Here is a 21,658-nt window from a genome sequence, read left to right on the forward strand (position 1 = left end):
AACTACTCCTATATAGTGTGTTTGGAACCAATTTAGCTGAATACGGATGGAACCACCACACTAATAGGAGAAATCAGGAAAAATTATGAATTGGCAAAAAAGGACAATGTATGAGGCAGTGACACACACTGAGTGCACTACAACCAGACGTGGTTGAAGCACACACTACAGGGTGAGCTGCACTCATACACCAGACCTTGCAGACAGCGGTGAACAGTACAGATGCAGAGCACTGTGCACTAGCGCTGCAAGACCAAAAAAATTTCTCTATCTACTCCTATATAGTGTGTTTGGAACCAATTTAGCTGAATACGGATGGAACCACCACACTAATAGAAGATATCAGGAAAAATTATGAATTGGCAAAAAAGGACAATGTATGAGGCAGTGACACACACTGAGTGCACTATAACCAGACGTGGCTGAAGCACACACTACAGGGTGAGCTGCACTCACACACCAGACCTTGCAGAAAGCGATGAACAGCACAGAGAACTGTGCACTAGTACTGCAAGGCACAGCGATTTATAAAGTAGCTTCGGTAAAGCAGAATAGACCAAATAGGTAGCTAAAACTGTCCCTCAGAACAACAGCGTCCTATCCCTAACTGAATTCACAGCAGAGTGAGCTCAAAATGGCGGCGGCGGCTTTTATAGTGCATCATGACATCATTTCAGCAGCCAATCACAGCCATGCCATTAGTTAAGATGCCTACATGCCTAACAGGATGTGCCCACACTTCTTAGGATCCTCATTGGTTGAATAAAATGAAAATGGCTCATTGCATTATGGGAACTTCCGATTCCGGTACACGATATTGCAAAAGTATCGGAATTAAGTATCGGAATTCCGATACCGCGAATATCGGCCGATACCCGATATTTCAGTATCGGAATGCTCAACACTAGTCGCGGCCGATATTTAAATTTGGCACCCAAATCGGTGATTGGTCGCGGGCAGCGCCAGTGACCAATCAGCGATTTTTAACACAAATGTCCGGACCTTTGTAACACCATGCGGATACTGTGGGGACATCAGTGGCTAGTGTGTGAAGGGAGGACCGGTGAGCGGCGCTGCGGGTCCGGATACTTCTGCTGCGAGCGCTCGCTCATGTCCCTGGTTCTCGCAGCAGAAATATCCGCACAGGCAGCGCCGCTCCCCGGTCCTCCCTTCACACCCTAGCCGCTCATGTCCCCACAGTATCCGCATGGTGTTACAAAGGTCCAGACATTTGTGTTAAAAATCGCTGATTGGTCGCTGGCGCTGCCCGCGACCAATCACCAATTTGGGCGCCAAATTTAAATATCGGACGCGACCAATCACCGATCTTGGCTCCAGATTTAAACACCGCTGTGCTGATTGGTCGCGGCCGATATTTAAATTTGGCACCCAAATCGGTGATTGGTCGCGGGCAGCGCCATCGACCAATCAGCGATTTTTAACACAAATGTCCGGATCTTTGTAACACCATGCGGATACTGTGGGGACATCAGCGGCTAGGGTGTGAAGGGAGGACCGGGGAGCGGCGCTGCGGGTCGGGATACTTCTGCTGCGAGCAGTCGCTCATCTCCAGGCTTCTCGCAGTGGAAGTAGCCGCACAGGCAGCGGCGCTCCCCGGTCCTCACTAATACGATTCTGCTCCCCGCTCCTCACCAATACTATTCTCTGATTGGTCACGTGCGGAGAGCGCGACCAATCAGTGATCTTGGCGCCAAAGTTAAACACCGCTCTGCTGATTGGTCGCGACCGCTGCCCGCGACCAATCACCGATTTGGGCGCCAAATTTAAATATCGGCCGCGACCAATCAGTACAGCGGTGTTTAAATGTGGCGCCCAAATCGGTGATTGGTCGCGGGCAGCGTCGGCGACCAATCAGCACAGCGGTGTTTAACTTTTGCGGTAAGATCAGTGATTGGTCGGGTCCGAAGACCGCGACCAATCATCGAATCGTCTTGGTGAGGTCCGGGGAGCGCCGCTGCCTGTGCGGGTACTTCCGCTGCGAGAACCTGGGACATGAGCGGGCGCTCGCAGGAGAAGTATCCCGACCTGCAGAGCCGCTCCCCGGTCCTCTCTTCCGCATGGAGGTCAGCGACGCCGGCGGTCCATCCGCTGCTACCGGCCGGGAGATGAGCGCCTCGCGCCGCTCATCTCCCGGCTGCATCTCCGTCCCGCAGATGGGTCCGGCGGTCGGGTTCCTTCTGCTGTTGCCGGCCAGGAGATGAGCGCCTCGCGGCGCGCATCGCCGCTCAGCTCCGTCCCGCAGATGAGCCGCTAACGGCCGCCATTTTTTTTCAGAAATCCCGCGGCGCTGATTGGCTGCTGGCGGACCAATGAGCGACGTGGGATTTCCTGGACAGACAGACAGACGGGATAAGACGATTATATATATAGATTACTTTCTATGCTAAACCCATAGAAGTTTTGTATTGCATTTTGTACAGCCCGATGAAGTTGTGTCTTTTTTTACATTTCACAAGGCCCTCCAGGTTAGGCCACGGCCCCAGTATCAGTATTTGGTCAGTATTCGGTCAGTATTTTTTCTCAAGATTGGGAGCTAAAACCAGGTGAGGAACAATCAGAGAAAAGGTATAACAGAAACAAGTCACCAATTCTGCATTTATCACCCATTCCTGGTTTTGGCTCCCACTCCTGAGAAAAAATACTGACCAAATACTGATAGTGGGGCCGTGGCCTTATAGTAATAGTTAGACACATACACCAGAAGGACATTTTTTCAGTTAATATACCAAATGCTCCATCCCCTGCTCCAAAAGATAAAATTATTACCAATGTTAACCAAAAATTGGTGCCATTCCTGAGTCAGTCTGTGTGGTTCTCTACTAGTGGTCCTAATTCTACCCTTTTACAATTGGACATTATTCTTACTGGTTCTATAATTTGACTTCTTTTGAAAAATACATCCCTCCTGAACCTTAGTTAAATCCTTGACATAAGTTTCAATCATCCCCCTTCCTGCCCGCCCTCCACCTTTCGTTTTTATATTCCGCTTTTCAAGTCGTTTTTTTTAATATGCTCACATCATGGACTTTTTTTGGGATTTTCTTTTAATGTTAGCTTGTGTACATTTTCAGAATTTTACCTAAAACTTGTTATTAATTCACTATTAAATAATTAGAAAAATATAAAAAATTGAGAGTCCTCAGTGGTTGATGCCTTTTAATGTCTAACTGAAAACAGGTTAACAAATAGCAGCTTTCGAGACTACTCAGGTCTTTTCTCTTCATCAGGCTTAGTGCGCGATGAAGACACCCGAGTAGTCTCAAAAGCTGGCTATTTGTTACCAACGTAGGCATCAGCTGCTGAGGACTCTCAATTATTTATATTTTTCAATCTATTTGCTAACACGGCACAATGATATATTTTTCCTGGTCAATAATTAGTTATTTTGGAGCTATATCTACCCAGGATAAAATATAGCACCCCACAGAGGCCCTAAATAGTGCAAATAATTTGTCTCTAGTGACTCTGAACTGCCTAACATTTTCGTGCACACGGCTTTGTGGGAATTGTAGTGAATACTAGATGATAAAATACACCCTGTGATGCTCATCACGTGATTTGTTATACTAGACACAATCTATAGAACTCTTACTTTTACTATTACTATTTTACTATTATTATTATTGTTACTTACCTAAGCATTTTGGCAGCTCGGACCACGTTCCACGTATACAGAACACAGTTTTAGGCCCCTCCATCAGGTGGAAGCTGTGACATTTATAGTCCACAGAGGAACCATTTTCATAGCTGTCCAATGGAGCTTCAGTGAGATCACCTTTGTTTATTACTGGTGCGGTTTGGCAATATTCATTGTTGACTGAAATATAGTCAGAAAATGGACATTAGAACAATATACATTTTACTCGTTAGAAACATTTCCAATGCTGATACATAAAATGTTAAATGTTTTTACATATACAGCATATTTATAAGTTATGCAGATTATTTCACTAACAGCTAATTATGTTCTTTTATGTCTTTATCTTACTAGCATTTTGTCTCATATTTTCATTAGTTTCTAACCTTTTCACACACACATGGATTTCCCGATGAGGTCCTGCTGGACTGATGTTTCAAACCCAAATCCCTAAAGGGACCCTAAAAGGCTTATAAGAAAGGATGAGATGCCCTTAAAAAGATATTGACAGAATATAAAAATAATGGGGTACTCTACCATAGCTTAACAAGGGCAAGAGATTACTATTTTGCACACCATAAAGATCCCAATTGCCTGAAACTAAAAATACTAGAGGAAATCCCTGAGTTTCACCCAAATCGTTCTGAGGAATTAATTACAGGAGTTGTCCACTACTTATCCTGGATGTTTGCCCCCCGTTAAAATAAAAACACTTATACTCACCTCCCTGGTGCCGTTCCAGTGGTGTCGGCACAAGCATTCCTGGGGCTCACGTGCGGTTGTTATGACACGGTGGCTAATACCTCATCTAGCTGGTAGATGCACTCTTCAGTAGAATTAGTAAGTTTCTATACTACCCTCTGCTGTGGTATATTGTGCTCCTCTAATGTCAGTACTTTCTTGCAGGTAGAATGGTCACCACCTTCGACTTAAGATACTGGAGCTTTTACGATGGCAAGAGCTTTTTCCATGCTTCACTGTAGCCCTCAAAGTCCTGGGTAGAAGCACCTTAACACTGAATGCTCCTCACCCCTACTTACTAATTAGCTATGCCGCTAGTTGGGGACTATACTGTATCACTTCTAGGAAATTGTAAAAGAGCTATTAAATTTCACTGTCAACTTCCACTCATTACAGATACTGCAAAGTGGGCTTAACTTGCTGCACAGTCTCTACAGACAATTACACAACGGAAGTTTGTAGCATCAAATAGACTCTAATAGAGTACGGCCATCGCTAAAAAAAAGAGAACACTATCTCTTCACTGTCACTGATAATTGCCGTGTCATAAAGAAGCAGTGCTAAACAGCTACCACTAAAAAAATAGATTGGCGCTAATTAAGTTCCAATCTTATTTCAGGGCTTAAAGATTATCCCTCGTTTTAATTTTTATTTAGTGAATCAATAGTAAACTTGAAAATAAGCAACTTTGGAATATATCTCATAAGAGAAATCTGCTTCTTTCCCCTTTCATTTTCAATTCCTGGGTAAAATCTGTATTCAGTAAAGAGATTTTTCACATCACTGAGATGAGAGTTGACAGTTGGTGCTTTTAATTTACTGTAGAGAGGGAAGGAGCTAGAGGCAGACACAGACATTCTGCTGCAAGTTCCATAGAACTTTATGAGAACCAATTGTCATCTATTTCAGTAATGAAATAATCGGTCCATTGAATACAAATTTTACCCAGGAATTGGTAATTTTGTAGACTGAATAATTAGTCCAGCAAGGGGAAAAAAAAAGATTTCTCAGATAAGATATCACAAAGTTTCTTATTTTCACGTGTATTATTGATTTGTGAAAGAAAATTAAAATAACGATTTAACGTCTTTGTTCACCAGGATACTGAAGAATAATTTACATGTACATTACGGGGATGACGCCGCTATAAAAGTTATGACTGTGCCATCTGCAGTGGGTGATGGCATAAATATTCAGCTGAACTACTGCCACTGCTAGACCAAAACAAGCTCTTTAACCCCTTAGATCCAAGATGTTTGACAGAGGGAGAGTTCTTTCCCTGTTAACCCATGTCCTTCTGCCCTTGGATCATGATCACGAGATGCTGATGGTAAATGAAAACACAACAATGCAGCAGTTTCTACCATGTATGGATGTATCTTAGTGTTATGACAGTGGTATGTTAGTGTTGTTATTATTTATAAATGTGGATGCCAAAACACACAGTATGTGAAACACACATATACACAAACTGCATGTTATACACATAGCACATGCACATATACATAGAGCATATACATAGAGATACATGTATACACAGTACATACATACAGGCACGTACATACATACAGATACATGTGTACAGAGCACCCGCATACAGACATATGCATACATGGAGCACATACATACTGACACATGCATGGACGGAGCACATACATTCCGACACAAGCATTAACTGAGCACATACATACCATCACATGCATGGATGGAGCACATACATACAGAGACATAGTATAATGGACCCCACATAGCCCTTCAAACAGTATTAGTTACTGCCACACAACCCTACAAACAGTATAATGGCCTCCACACAGTATGATGGACATTACACAAACCTTCACACTGTATAATTGCTTGTATACAGTATAATGGTCCCCACATAGCCCTCCATAAAAGTATAAAGGCTCCCACATCTCCCTCCAAGTATTAAAATGGCCCCCACAAAGTCCTCCAAATATAATGGTCCCCACACAGCCCTCCATATAGTATAATGGGCCCCACATTGCCTTCCATAAAGTATAATGGGCCCCAGAGTGCCTTCCATATATTATAATGGGCCCCATAGTCCTCCATATAGTATAATGCACTCTCCATAGTCCTCCATATAGTATAATGCAGTCCCCATAGTCCTCCATATAGTATAATGTACTCCCCATAGTCCTCCATATACACTGCCCAAAAAAATAAAGGGAGCACTCAAGTAACACATCCTAGATCTGAATGAATGAAATATTCTCATTGAATACTTTGTTCTGTACAAAGTTGAATGTGCTGACAACAAAATCACAGAAAAATCATCAATGGAAATCAAATTTATTAACCAATAGAGGCCTGGATTTGGAGTCACCCCCAAAACTAAAGTGGAAAAACACACTACAGGTTCATCCAACTTTGATGTAATGTCCTTAAAGCAAGTAAACATGAGGCTCAGTATTGTGTGTGGCCTCCACGTGCCTGTATGACCTCCCTACAATACCTGGGCATGCTCCTGATGAGGTTGCGGATGGTCTCCTGTGGGATCTCCTCCCAGATCTGGACTAAAGCATCCGCCAACTCCTAGACAGTCTGTGGTGCGGCGTGACGTTGGTGGATAAAGCGAGACAGGGTGTCCCAGATGTGCTCAGGATTCAGGTCTGGGGAATGGGCGGGCCAGTCTATGGCTTCAATGCCTTTATCTTGCAGGAACTGCTGACACACTCCAGCCACATGAGGTCTGTCATTGTCCTGCATTAGGAGAAACCCAGGGCCAACTGCACCAGCATATGGTCTCACAAGGGGTCTGAGAATCTCTTCTTGGTGCCTAATGGCACATGGAGGGCTGTGCAGCCCTACAAAGAAATGCCACCCCACACCATTACTGACCCACTGCCAAACCGGTCATGCTGAAGGATGTTGCAGGCAACAGATCGCTCTCCACGGCGTCTCCAGACTCTGTCACGTCTGCCACATGTGCTCAGTGTGAACCTGCTTTCATCTGTGAAGAACACAGAGCGCCAGTGGTGACTTTGCCAATCCTAGTGTTCTGTGGTAAATGCAAAGCATCCTGCACGGTGTTGGGCTGTGAGCACAACCCCCATCTATGGATGTGGGGCCCTCATACCACCCTCATGGAGTCGGTTTCTAACCATTTGTGCAGACACATGCACATTTGTGGCCTGCTGGAGGTCATTTTGCAGGGCTCTGGCAGTGCTCCTCCTGTTCCTCCTTGCATAAAGGCGGAGGTAGCCGTCCTGCCGCTGGGTTGTTGCCCTCCTACGGCCCTCTCCACATCTCCTGGTGTACTGGTCTGTCTCTTCGTAGCGCCTCCAGCCTCTGGACACTACGCTGACACACAGCAAACCTTCTTGCCACAGCTCGCATTGATGTGCCATCCTGGATGAGCTGCACTACTTGAGCAACTTCTGTGGGTTGTAGAGTCCGTCTCATGCTGCCACAAGTGTGAAAGCACAACCAACATTCAAAAGTGACCAAAACATCAGCCAGAAAGCATTAGTACGGAGATGTGGTCTGTGGTCCCCACCTGCAGAACCACTCCTTTATTGAGTGTGTCTTGATAATTGCCAATAATTTCCATCTATTCCATTTGCACAACAGCATGTGAAATTGATTGTCAATCAGTGTTGCTTCCTAAGTTTACAGTTTGATTTCACAGAAGTTTGATTTACTTGGATTCATATTCTGTTGTTTAAGTGTTCCCTTTATTTTTTTGAGCAGTGTAGTATAATGCGCCCCCATAGTCTTTCATATAGTATAATGTGCCCCCATAGTCCTCCATATTATATAATACACCTCATAGTCCTCCATATTATATAATGCACTCCCATAGTCTTCCATATAGTATAATGCACCCCCCATAGTCCTCCATACAATGTAATGCACTCCCAATAGTCCTCCATACAGTATAATGTACCCTCATAGTCCTCCATATAATATAATGCACACCACATAGTCTTTCATATTGTATAATGACCCCATAGTCCTCCATATTGTATAATGCTCCCCCATAGTCCTTCATATATTATAATGCACACCCCATGGTCCTCTACACAGTATAATGCACTGCCCATAGTCCTTCATATAGTATAATGCACACCCCATAGTCCTCCACATAGTATTATGGCCACCACAATGTACTGACTGATTTTAAAAAATAAATACACACTCACCTCTCCCTGTTCCCTCACTGCTCCAGTACCCGAAGCGCATCTCTTCAGCTTGGCACTGCCTGCCAATTTGAAGTGATGTTATCTCGCCCACAGGCTGAGATGTCAGATGCAGAGGGAGAATGGTGGGGTATTGATCGGACGGCTTCCCTCCTCTATTATTGCTTTCAATTGTATCACCATACAGGAGGATGCCAAGAGGAGGGGTTAGAACCCCGACTCACGGGCCCCATAGCGGCCATGTGGTCTGCTGCTATTAGCAGCACGACACCGGCTAGGGGCCTATGGAGGAATGAGGGCCCTGGGCGATTGCCTATTTTCCCACCTAACGCTGGCCCTGGATACGGTGAATCACTGTGGGATTTCAATAGCAGGAAAAGCACAAGCTGGATGTAGCAAATATTGGATAATGTCCTTAGGAGTAGTAGCTTAAATGATGGGAATAATCCAATGAGAAGAACAGTCTGGAGAAGACAGGAGCTGGAGAATGAAGCTGGACAGAAGGATAGAAAAAATACTCAAGCAATGCCTCAGAGTTCCATGTGTTCTGAAGGCGGCCCAAATTGGAAACAAGCTGGTTTCTATGGGAACACCATTAGCCATATTAGTAATGGGCAAATTCAGATGCAAAATAGCGGCCTCCAATGGCAAGGAGGAAAAATGCAGCACCATTTCTCAAGTTGTACAACAGTAACCACTAGTGGTCAATCAGAAGAAGACAGCAAACTCCTGACAATTAAGTTCTGTCGAAGACGGGATTCTAAGAGGCTGCCTGTCATTATTGCTGAAGGCAAGTCTCATCATTGTCCACTGCTGGCGCGGATATCAGCAACAGCAGGGGACAATGCTGTCTGTTGTATTCTGCCTCCAACAAGATTAAAAATAAGAATAAAATAAAAAACACTTATACTCACCTGTCCAATATACTGTCCCACACTGAAATCCATCTGACGGACAATTCTGCATCAACTTCTGCGGTGGCTTGAGATGACAGCACAAACTGAGGAGCAGGGGAGAATGACTTGCTGCAGCGAGCAGGCCCCTGAACTGCACTGAGCTCATTGTGTGGTGTCCTGTCCTGTTTTTCTGCCCAAAAAATGCAGTGAAATAAATGTAGTATTTACGCTACAGGTGAACAGGAAAGGATACATATCTAGTGCAGTATACTATCTAACCAATAAAAGGATCATGTCTACTTGGACAAATACATTTTGTGGAAAAAAATATATAAGAAAAAAAAACAACAACAGTAAGACAAGGGTTATTTTGAAAAAAAAATGGCTAAAGAAAAAAAAATACAATGTTAGAATTGCTGTCTTTGTTCCTCCTGTGTAATTTTCAAAAAGTGATTTATAATTCTGAGAGCTGTAACTGTTAAATTTCTTCATCAACTAAGCGGTATATCGGGTTATTTTTTGCATGATAAGCTTGTCGTCCTTGTGGGTTGACGACAAAATCTAAAACTTATAGTTCTCAGAATATGATGACACGAAGATTAATTATTTTTTTTATTAGTTTATTGTACAGAAGAAATAAAAAGTATAAAACAAAATGTAAATAAAACTATGAAATTTGGAATTTTTGTAATCTTACTGACCCATAGAATAGCACTTTATTTTTGCAACACAATGTAGTAGGTCGACTCACTCGGCTTCTAAAAGAGGTAGACACAGGAACCATTTCTATTTAAAGTGCAGCTGGTTTATTGCAATCCTCATAAACCATGTCACCAGAAAACTTAAATACATCCTTTGTCCGGCACAAGGTAAAACAAAGTAACAAGTCCATACAATTGTGCTGGTTAGCCCACCTGGCTTAGAGTCAAGCTTCCATGTCCTTTAGCAAAGGACATTCAATCCAGGAAACCTGCAATCTCCATACAGCCAGCATGTTTGAGACAAACGGCTCTCAATTTACCCAGTGAATCCCACCCAGGGGTGGAGATACGTTCAGCTATTTATAATCAAACTGTCGTGGCCGATTAACCCCTTTTAGTCCTATATGCATTAAAGCATTACTTAAAGTTTATCTCTCAACCACTAAGTGTCTAACAAAGACATTACAATGGTCAATGGTGAGCACATTTAAAAAGAAGAAATAATGGCACAATTGTTATTCTATTTCTATTGTTTCTCCATGTAAAGATTTGATGAGTTAGTTAATAAGTGTTATGTACCTTACTGCCACTGACAAATACGTATCATCCTGCACAACAAGCATACGGCCTCAGACCATAAGAAAAACAATGTTTGGCTCTTGGAATACAACAATAAAAAAAGCATAAAAACATTTAGTTCTAAGGCTGTGTGCCCACGATGCGTTTTTTAAGCGTTTTTGCAGCGGCAAAAACGCTGCAGAAATGCTTAAAAAACGCTTGGTAGAAGGTCTGCCATGTCCCCCAATGATAATCCGCATGTGCTGTGCACATGCTGCGGAAATTTCCGCTGCGGATTATCATTGCGGAAAAAAACGCAGCACTGCCAATTATTTTGCGGAAGCGCTGCTTTTTCGCCGACATTGACTTGCATTAGAACGCATGGAATCCGCATCACTGCATCTGTACATGCGGAATCCAAGCGTTTCAATGTGCGGATGGTACCCGGGTGTGGAGGACAGGAGACTCTCCTCCGGACCTGGGAACCATAGAACCTGTAAAAAAAAAAGAATAAAATAAAAAATAAATGTTATACTTACCTTCTGACGGCCCCCGCTGCGCTCTTCCTCCCTTGCCGGCAGATCGCGGTGGACTGAAGAACCTGCGCTGACGTAATTTAGTCATGTGACGGCAGGTCCTTCAGTGTACCGCAAGCTGCCGGCAAGCCAGGACGGAGCGAAGCAAGACTTCGGGGGCCATCAGAAGGTAAGTATAGATTTATTTTTTTATTTTTTACCATTCTTTCGGTCACAGTATATAAATCCATGTTGTTTGCATGGATTTATATAGTGTGACCAAGTTGACAAGCACTTTCCAAGTGATGCGGAAATGCAAGTGAAGAACGCTTCACTTCCGCATGTCCCTGGCAGGAAAAACGCATGTACAATCCACACGTACAATCCACATGTGTTTTTTTTTGTCAGGGAGATGCAGAAACGCTCAGGAAAAATCCGCAGCATTTCTGCATCGTGGGCACATAGCCTTAAGATCCTATCAAGGTTTCTATCACATAATATTTACTGTTGTTTTACAGATTTTTTTTTTAAAAAGTCAACAAAATCAAATTATCAGTTATATGGTATAACATGCAACTAACAAAATAAAATGTAGCTATGCCTTTATGTAGAACTACTCACCAATGCATTTGGGAGGCTGTGGCCATTTACCCTTTTTGCATGTAATTTCCTCTGGACCTTGTATTTCATATCCATCAGCGCACTTGTACTGAAGCGCATCACCGCTGTGGTAACCCTCTAAACTCAGAATTGCATTCCCATTTTCTATTTCTGGGGGTTTATCACATTTTATTTTTTCTTTGAGTTCTATTAAGAAGCAAAAGAGAAAAACAAATGATAGATGCAGTGCTATATCAAACCTTTATTTAACCCCTTAGCTGCAGTCAATTTCTGTTTTTTTTCATTTTTGTTTTTTTTCCTCCCCTTCTTCTAAGAGCCATAACCTTTTTATTTTTCCATCTATACTTTTGGATGACACCATTCATTTTATCATGTGATGCACTGAAAAGTGAGAAAAAAATTCCAAGTGCATTGAAATTGCAAAAAGAGTACAATTTCAGAATAGTCAGGTCAGTACGATTATGCAGATACTAAACATGCATATATTTTTTTAATTAAGTGGTGAATTTTTTTTGTAAATTTGTAAAAAAAAAATAAAAAGAGTTGCTTGTGTGAATGTTCTCTCACCATTTTCTGTGACCCGTAATGTTTTCAGTTTTCAGGATATAAGGCTATGTGATGGATTATTTTTTTGTACCCCGATCTAAAGTTTTTAATGATAATTTTGGGGTAGATACAATGTTTTGATCGCCTCTTATTGCATTGTATTGCAATGTTGTGGCTGTCAAAAAAACATGGGGTTACTGCGTGGAAAAACGCACCCCCCTTCCAGCGCATGTTAAATGCCACTCTCAGAGATTGACAGCTGTATTTAACATTTTAACAGTCACGGACGAAGCTACACTCCACCTCCGGCTTTTAGAGTTAGATGATGGCTGAATGTTTCATCAAAGCCCACATCAAAGTCAGGGACACAACATATGACATAACTGTATGTCATACAGTTGAAAACCAGAAGTTTACATACACTATATAAAAAGGCACATATCCATGTTTTTTTTAAATATCTGACATGAAATTAGAATAAACCTTCCCATTTTAGGTCAAATAGGATTACCATAATTTTTAATATTTGCCAAATGCCAGAATAATATGAGAGAGAGAATGTTTTAAGGCATTTTTATTACTTACTGAAAAGTCAAAAGTTTACATACACTAAGATTACTATGCCTTTAAACAATTTTGGACTGCCCATATGATGATGTCACGTGTTTGGAAGCTTCGGATAGTTTTTTTTTGGCAACATCTGAGTTAATTAGAGACACACCTGTGGATATACTTTAATGCACACCTGAAACACACTGCTTTTTTGTGTAGCATCATGGGAAAGTCTAAAGAAATCAGCCAAGATATCAGAAAGAGAATTGTGGACTTGCACAAGTCTTGCTCATCCTTAGGTACTATTTCAAAATACCTGAAGGTGCCTCTTTCATCTGTAAAAAAATTATACGCAAGTACAAACAAGATGGGAATGTCTAGCCATCATACCGCTCAGGAAGGAGACGGTTTCTGTGTCCCAGAGATGAACATGCTTTGGTCCAAAATGTGCATATAAACCCAAGGACAAAAGCAAAAGACCTTGTGAAGAGGATAGCGGAAGCTGGTAAGATTGTGTCAATATCCACAGTGAAACGAGTACTGTATCAACATGGGCTGAAAGAACACTCTGGCAGGAAGACGCCATTACTCCACAAGAAACATAAAAAGCTAGATTAATGTTTGCAAATGCACACAGGAACAAAGACCTTAATTTTTGGAGACATGTCCAGTGGTCTGATAACACTAAAATTGAACTTTTTTGGGCATAATGACCATCGTTATGTTTGGAGGAAAAAGGGAGAAGCTTGGAAACCTAAGAACACCATCCCAACTGTGAAACACGGGGGTGGCAGCATCATATTGTGGGGTAGTTTTGCTGCAGGAGGGACTGGTGCACTTCACAAAATAGATGGCACCATGAGAAAAGAAGATTATGTGGCAATACTGAAGCAACATCTCAAGACATCAGCCAGGAAGTTAAAGCTTTGGCGCAAGTGGGTCTTCCAAATGGACAATGACCGGAAGCATACTGCCAAAATGGTAATAAATAGTGTTGAGCGAGTATGTTCTGTTAACCTTTTTGCCTAGTATGCTCGGGCCGAGCTCCGAGTAGTTACAGCTGCTCGGTGTTATGTTTAAATCACTCCCGTGTGCATGATTTGCGACTGTTTGACAGCTTTATTACATGTGAGGAATGCAAAAGAAACAATCATTCCTCACATGTATTAAAGCTGTCAAACAGTCGCAAATCATGCACGTGGGAGTGATTTAAACATAACACCGAGCAGCTGTAACTACTCGGTGCTCGCCCGAGCATACTTGGCGAAAGGGTTAACAGAACATACTCGCTCAACACTAGTAATAAAGTGGCTTAAGGATAACAAAGTCAATGTTTTGGAGTGGCCATCACAAAGCCCTGATCTCAATCCTACTGAAAATTTATGGGCAAAGCTGAAAAGGCAGGTGCGAGCAAGGCTACCTACAAATCTGGATCAGTTACACCAGTTTTGTCAGGAGGAATGGGCCCAAATTCTGACCAACTATCGTGAGAAGCTTGTGAAAGGATATCCCAAACTTTGACCCAAATCATTCAGTTTAAGGACAATGGTACCAAATACTAATGAAATGTATGTAAACTTTTGACTTTGCAGTAAGTAATAAAAATGCCTTAAAACATTCTCGCTCTCTCATTATTCTGGCATTTGGCAATTATTAAAAATTATGGTAATTCTAATTGACTGAAAATGGGAAAGGTTTATTCTGATTTTATGTCAGAAATTGATAAAAACATGCAAATGTGTCTTTTTATATAGTGTACGTAAACTTCTGGTTTCAACTGTATGTTGGGAACGGGTTAATCAGGTCTTCTTTTAAATCAGTTAATATGGCCCATAACATGCAAATTTTCACTTACCTTTGTATTTCAATTACCACATCATCTTTTTTTAGACCTAAACAAAAACTAAATACAAACCCCTGGGCTTTAAAAAAACAAAACATCAAATTACAATAAAAAAATAACCCCATATCTGCAATATCAGGATAGCACATACAAGGTAAGGTGGGAGGAATGTTAAGAAGGAGAAATTGTGCAGACTGCAATCTATCCATCTTGAGACTGAATAGGAGTCTCAGGAAGGTGCTTTGTAGGTGCAATGAGCAGGCTCTGAATGGCAATTACTGTTCTGCCTCTTGGGAACTGTAGAGGCTCAAATGAGGAGATAGCAGGAAGTTCAGGATGTAAGCAATAACAGACAACAAGGATGACTGCAGGGGTCAGAAGTGGAGCTGAAACAGGAAATAGAGATAGCAGGTGATTTTGGAGACTCATTATAGGGGCAGGCAGATTGTTTGCTATGTATTTTAGTAGCTTGCCATCTGGCTGACCAGGTTCATTTATATATTAACCAGCCAACCATTGATTTGTATGGCCACCATTTCCCTTGTGGTTACAGCTGATGACTAGGTGGCCAGGAATCGTGGTAGTTTCTTTTCAGAAGGCTTGGTCTTCAATCCACTCTGTTATAACAGTATGATGCATTATTGTTATTCATCATTATTTGATTGGCTAATATTTAGAGAAGTAGGTTATCAACCTTGTTTTCTACTATTTTTAAAGCAAAGAGAGAAAATCTAACATAGGATCTTCTCCATTTAAAATAGGCACTTCCTTGATGTTTTTATAGAGTTTTGTGTGTTAAATGGGTCAGTATTAAGAAAGCATGTGGCTCCCAAAGAGGAGATCTAGAGGCCAAATATTTGTCACTTCATATATTGGCCCTGGTACTTAATCAGCTCGGCCACCACTGATGAAACAATTAACGGATAACCAAATTTCACTTACCTACACAACTAGGTGGAGTAGTCCAATGTCCATTCTCACAATGGATTTGCTCAGAGCCAATTAACATAAAGTTATGATCACAATCATAATATGCCTCATCTCCAGTGCGATGTAAAGTGGGGTTACTGAGCATAATACTGTGGGCAGGTCTGGGTGGCGGAGGACATTTATTCCTTTTATCTATAATAAACAAGTTACATTTCCTTATTAATTAAGAAGCTAATTTTTTGAAGATAAGATTTTGCTTTAGTTAGTTAGACAGCATGAAAATGAGCAGGTTTGTAGTTAACTTATTTTTCATCTGCTGTAATTCTTCTGCAATGACAGCTTTTATGTTTTATAGTGTACAGCTGGTTTCCATGGAGTTTGGCCACCAGCACCTGGCCGAGACAGCGCAGCGCTACATTCCAGTAAAGGAGTTAACTCTTAACATCCCAGTCAGCTTTCTTCCGCCCATTGACGTCTATACAACAGTTATCTGCTCACCTCTCTCCCTCTCAACTTCTGAAGAGATAAATCTTGCAAAATCAACAGCCAAGCAGCTTTCATAGAGGGTCTCCTGATCACAGCTCTCTGCCCTTATTGATATGTGCAAATTTATTGATAACAGTAGAACACAGGCGTCAAACTCTGGCCCACGGGACAAATCTGGCCTGCAAAGTGAGAATATTTGTCCTGCGACACCCGGTTGATGAGCAGGCCACCAACGCCGGCATCACACTTTCAACTGTTTGGGCATCCTGGATGCTGATACAGTTGAAAGCAATGCTGGAAGAGGGAGCCGTCATCTGACATCTCAGCACAGCGAGCTCGATGACATCACTACAACATGATCGCTGTGCCAAGCAGTGCAGAGGTTCAGAGCACTGCTGAGACCAGAACAGCCAGGGAACAAGGTGAGCATTTATTTTTTTATGTGGGGCCATTATACTGTATGGAGGACTATGTGGGCCCATTATACTGTATGAAGGACTGACTATGTGGGGCTATTATACTGTGTGCAATGCAATGCAGGGTCCATTATACTGTATGGAGAACTATGTGGGGCCATTATACTGTATGGAAGGCAATAGGAGCCCATTATACTGAATGGAGGACTATGTGTGGCCATTATTTGGAATGGAAGGCAGTGAAGGGTTGAAGAGCCCATTATAATGTATGGAGGACTATGTGGGACCTTTATACTGTATGGAATGCAATGCAGGACCCATTATACTCTATGGAGGACTATGTGCGGCCATTATACTGTATGGAGGACTATGTGGTGCCATTATACTGTATGGAGGATTATGTGGAGGCCATTATACTGTATGGAGGACTATGTGGTGCCATTATACTGTATGGAGGAGTATGTGTGGCCATTATCTGGAATGGAAGGCAATGCAGGGCCCATTATACTCTATGGAGGACTATGTGGGGCCATTATACTGCATGGAAGACAATGCAGGGACCATTGTACTGTATGGAGGACTATGTGGGACCATATACAGAATGGAAGGCAATGCAGGGCACATTGTACTGTATGGAGGACTATGTGGGGCGATTATACGTTAAAGAGGACTATGTTGGGCCCATTATACTTTTTGGAGGACTATGTGGTGGCATTATATGTACTGTGTGGAGGACTATGTGGGGGTATTATACTGTGTGGAGGTATGTGTGGGGATCACAGTTGGGGACTCATACTGTGATAGGGTCACCATATTTTGGGAGGTTGAGGGGGTACCATATGGTCATCATACCTTGCGTGTAGAGCGTACTGTGGAGAAATTAACTGTAGGGATATCTTACTGTGTTTGGTGACCAATTTTGTCATCATATTTTATTTTCTGTATTATTCAAGGCTTTCATCCTTTGTTATTACATATTTAAATTATGTCATTGGGCCGTATGCTTTTACTGCTCTTCCATAACATATTATATTATTCCAGTATGCCACATTTGTTATTATGTGTTTATTTTATTCTAAGATCTATTAATTAAAATGTACTTGTTCGTGTGACAACCCCTTTATTTTGTTTCCTTATGAAAAGGTTCATTGTTATACTTGATGATCAGGAAAAACTTCCTGTAGACATTTTTTTTTAAAAATATCAAGGTTGGTATATTGAAAGGAAAAATAAGTATGCAAAACTAGGGATACGCCAAAACTCAGATAAATATTTATTAACAAACAAGCCAAATAGAAATATAAAAACATGACAAGATCAGGTATACAATATAATAACTAGGGATACCAACAAAGAACCAGCCAAGCAAATAGAAATTGGATAGCCCCACAATATGGGTTCAATGGGCTCAAATATAAATAGACTGTTTAGAATTGCCTGGCATGAAAGTTAAAATATTCATACAACAATACTGACATGTACAACATTATAAATAATAAAGGATATATTGTTGGCATAATGATATAGTTAGTCAAACAAAGAAGTAAGTTTTCAGTAACCTGAATGAAGGTAACCAAAAAGGGAAAAGGACCCTACACGTATCGCCATTATAATTGTGGCTTCTTCAGGGATAAATATCTAACTGCAAATGGCTTGCATAGGCATATAATTAGGAAAAAGTAAATCACTTTATATATATTGCAGCTGCAAAGAGTGGAGGTCGGCCAGGGCCGGCTCCAGGTTTTTGTGGGTCATGGACGAAAGAGTCTCAGCGGGCCCCTTTAACACATACCACGATTCATGATGTAAAGATAAGGTAGAGATACAGTTATATGAAAAAGTTTGGGCACCCCTATTAATCTTAAGCTTAATGTTTTATAAAAATTGGTGTTTTTGCAACAGCTATTTCAGTTTGATATATGTAATAACTGTTGGACACAGTAATGTTTCTGCCTTGAAATGAGGTTTATTGTACTAACAGAAAATGTGCAATCTGCATTCAAACAAAATTTTACATGTGCATAAGTATGGGCACCCTTATCATTTTCTTGTTTTAAATACTCCTACCTACTTTTTACTGACGTACTAAAGCACTTTTTTTGGTTTTGTAACCTCATTGACCTTTGAACTTCATAGCCAAGTGTATGCAATCATGAGAAAAGCTACTTAAAGTGGCCACTTGCAAGTTGTTCTCCTGTTTGAATCTCCTCTGAAGAGTGGCATCATGGGCTCCTCAAAACAACTGTCAAATGATCTGAAAACAAAGATTATTCAACATAGTTGTTCAGGGGAAGGATACAAAAAGCTGTCTCAGAGATTTAACCTGTCAGTTTCCACTGTGAGGAACATAGTAAGGAAATGGAAGAACACAGGGACAGTTCTTGTTAAGGCCAGAAGTGGCAGGCCAAGAAAAACATCAGAAAGGCAGAGAAGAAGAATGGTGAGATCAGTCAAGGACAATCCTCAGACCACCTCCAGAGAGCTGCAGCATCAACTTGCTGCAGATGGTGTCATTGTGCATTGGTCAACTATACAACGCACTTTGCACAAGGAGAAGCTGTATGGGAGAGTGATGCGAAAGAAGCCGTTTCTGCAAGCACGCCACATACAGAGTCGGCTGAGGTATACAAAAGCACATTTGGAGACGCCAATTTCTTTTTGGAAGAAGGTCCTGTGGACTGATGAAACCAAGATTGATTTGTTTGGTCATACAAAAAGGCGTTATGCATGGCGGCAAAAAAACACAGCATTCCAAGAAAAACACTTGCTCCCAACAGTAAAATTTGGTGGAGGTTCCATCATGCTTTGGGGCTGTGTGGCCAATGCCGGCACCGGGAATCTTGTTAAAGTTGAGGGACGCATGGATTCCACTCAGTATCAGCAGATTCTTGACAATAATGTTCAAGAATCAGTGATAAAGTTGAAGTTACGCAGGGGATGGATCTTTTAGCAAGACAATGATCCAAAACACCGCTCCAAATCTACTCAGGCATTCATGCAGAGGTACAATTACAATGTTCTGGAATGGCCATCCCAGTCCCCAGACCTGAATATCATTGAACATCTGTGGGATCATTTGAAGAGGGCTGTCCATGCTCGGCGACCATCAAACTTAACTGAACTGGAATTGTTTAGTAAAGAGGAATGGTCAAAAATACCTTCATCCAGGATCCAGGAACTCATTAAAAGCTACAGGAAGCGACTAGAGGCTGTTATTTTTGCAAAAGGAGGATCTACTAAATATTAATGTCACTTTTCTGGTGAGGTGCCCATACTTATGCACCTGTCAAATTTTGTTTGAATGCAGATTGCACATTTTCTGTTAGTACAATAAACCTCATTTCAAGGCAAAAACATTACTGTGTCCAACAGTTATTACATATATCAAACTGAAATAGCTGTTGCAAAAACACCAATTTTTATAAAACATTAAGCTTAAAATTAATAGGGGTGCCCAAACTTTTTCATATAATTGTATATAGATATAGTACAAGGCCAAAGATTTCACTTACTTCTTACATTACATGAGTGATATCTATTGTAAATTCTACAATATCTCAGAAACCGGCGAATCCTCGCAGGGTACAGTGCAGACTAGACAGTATTAGTCCTCCATACAGCATTATGCGTGCCACAAAGTACTCCATACAGGATACTAGCCCCCATATAATGCTCCATACAGGATACTGGCCCCCATATAATGCTCCATATAGGATACTAGCCTCCATATAATGCTCCATATAGGATACTGGCCCCAATATAATGTTCCATACCGGATACTGGCCCCCATAAAATGCTCCATACAGAATACTGGCCCCCATATAATGCTCCATGCAGGATGGGCCCCATATAATGATCCATGCTGATGGGCCCCATATAATGCTCCGTGCTGTATGGGCTTCATATAATGCCCCATGCTGGATGGGCCCCATACAATGCTCCATGCTGTATGGGCCCCATATAATGCTGCATTGGACCCATATAATGATCCATACAGGATACTGGCCCCCATATAATGCTCAATACAGAATACTGGTCCTCATAAAATGCTCCATACAGAATACTGGCCCCCATATAATGCTCCATACAGAATACTGGCCCCCATATAATGCTCTATACAGAATACTGGCCCCCATATATTGATCCATGCAGATGGGCCCCATATAATGCTCCATGCTGTATGGGCTTCATATAATGCTCCATGCTGGATGGGCCCCATACAATGCTCCATGCTGTATGGGCCCCATACAATGCTGCATTGGACCCATAGAATAATCCATACAGCATACTGGCCCACATATAATGCTCAATACAGAATACTGGTCCTCATAAAATGCTCCATACAGAATACTGGCCCCCATATAATGCTCAATACAGAATACTGGCCCCCATATAATGCTCTATACAGAATACTGCCCCCCATATATTGCTCCATGCAGGCTGGGCCCCATATAATACCCCATGCTGTATGATCCATGCCTCCATACATAAAAAAATAAAATAATCAAATACTGTTACAGTAAGACTAAGCTGAATCCCTATGATGTAGCGGGCGACCTGTTCCTAGCGAACAGACCCGCCTTAGTCCTCAGCTAGTCTGAACGAAGACCTATAGCATTAAGGGAGGGGTCCCTAAAAGAACTAAGGACTGGGACAAAAAACGGGACACCTCCTAAAACAGAGAAGTTGTTGCAGAACACAAAAAAACGGTTATAGAGGTCCCAAAAGGACCAAGCGAACTGACAGAGAAAGGCACCGAAGCACCAGGCTAGAGAAACAGTCAAACACTGAAGTCCAGCACAGCCAGAAGGGCGGAGCTGGAATATAAAGGCAGATGGTCACGTGACCGCAAAACACAAGATGGAAAAAACAAACAGAAGGGTTCTAACAGTACCCCCTCTTTTATGAAGATCTTTATGAGGATCCTCCGGATCCTCCAGGCCCAGGCCTATCCGGAAACCTCCTGTGGAAAGCTTTAACAAGCATAGGAGCAGAGACATCATCCGTCTTTACCCAGGAGTTGTCTTCTGGA

At 41.9% G+C, this 21,658-nt stretch overlaps 1 protein-coding gene across 1 annotated transcript in view; it reads right to left on the bottom strand.

Moving 5' to 3' along the window:
• Positions 1-21,658, bottom strand: part of LOC141156677 (coagulation factor XIII B chain-like) — a 101,800-nt gene that overhangs the window by 17,626 nt on the left and 62,516 nt on the right. Inside the window, exons 6-8 of the mRNA XM_073642916.1 lie at positions 15,737-15,916; positions 11,854-12,039; positions 3,656-3,838 (exon numbers count right to left, since the gene is read on the bottom strand). Coding sequence (XP_073499017.1) covers positions 3,656-3,838; positions 11,854-12,039; positions 15,737-15,916 — 549 coding nt within the window. The remainder of the gene's footprint in view (positions 1-3,655; positions 3,839-11,853; positions 12,040-15,736; positions 15,917-21,658) is intronic.

The sequence above is a fragment of the Phyllobates terribilis genome, unplaced genomic scaffold (genome assembly GCF_046119375.1).
Source record: "Phyllobates terribilis strain yellow unplaced genomic scaffold, ASM4611937v1 Scaffold_8__6_contigs__length_399053987, whole genome shotgun sequence".
NCBI lineage: Eukaryota > Metazoa > Chordata > Amphibia > Anura > Dendrobatidae > Phyllobates > Phyllobates terribilis.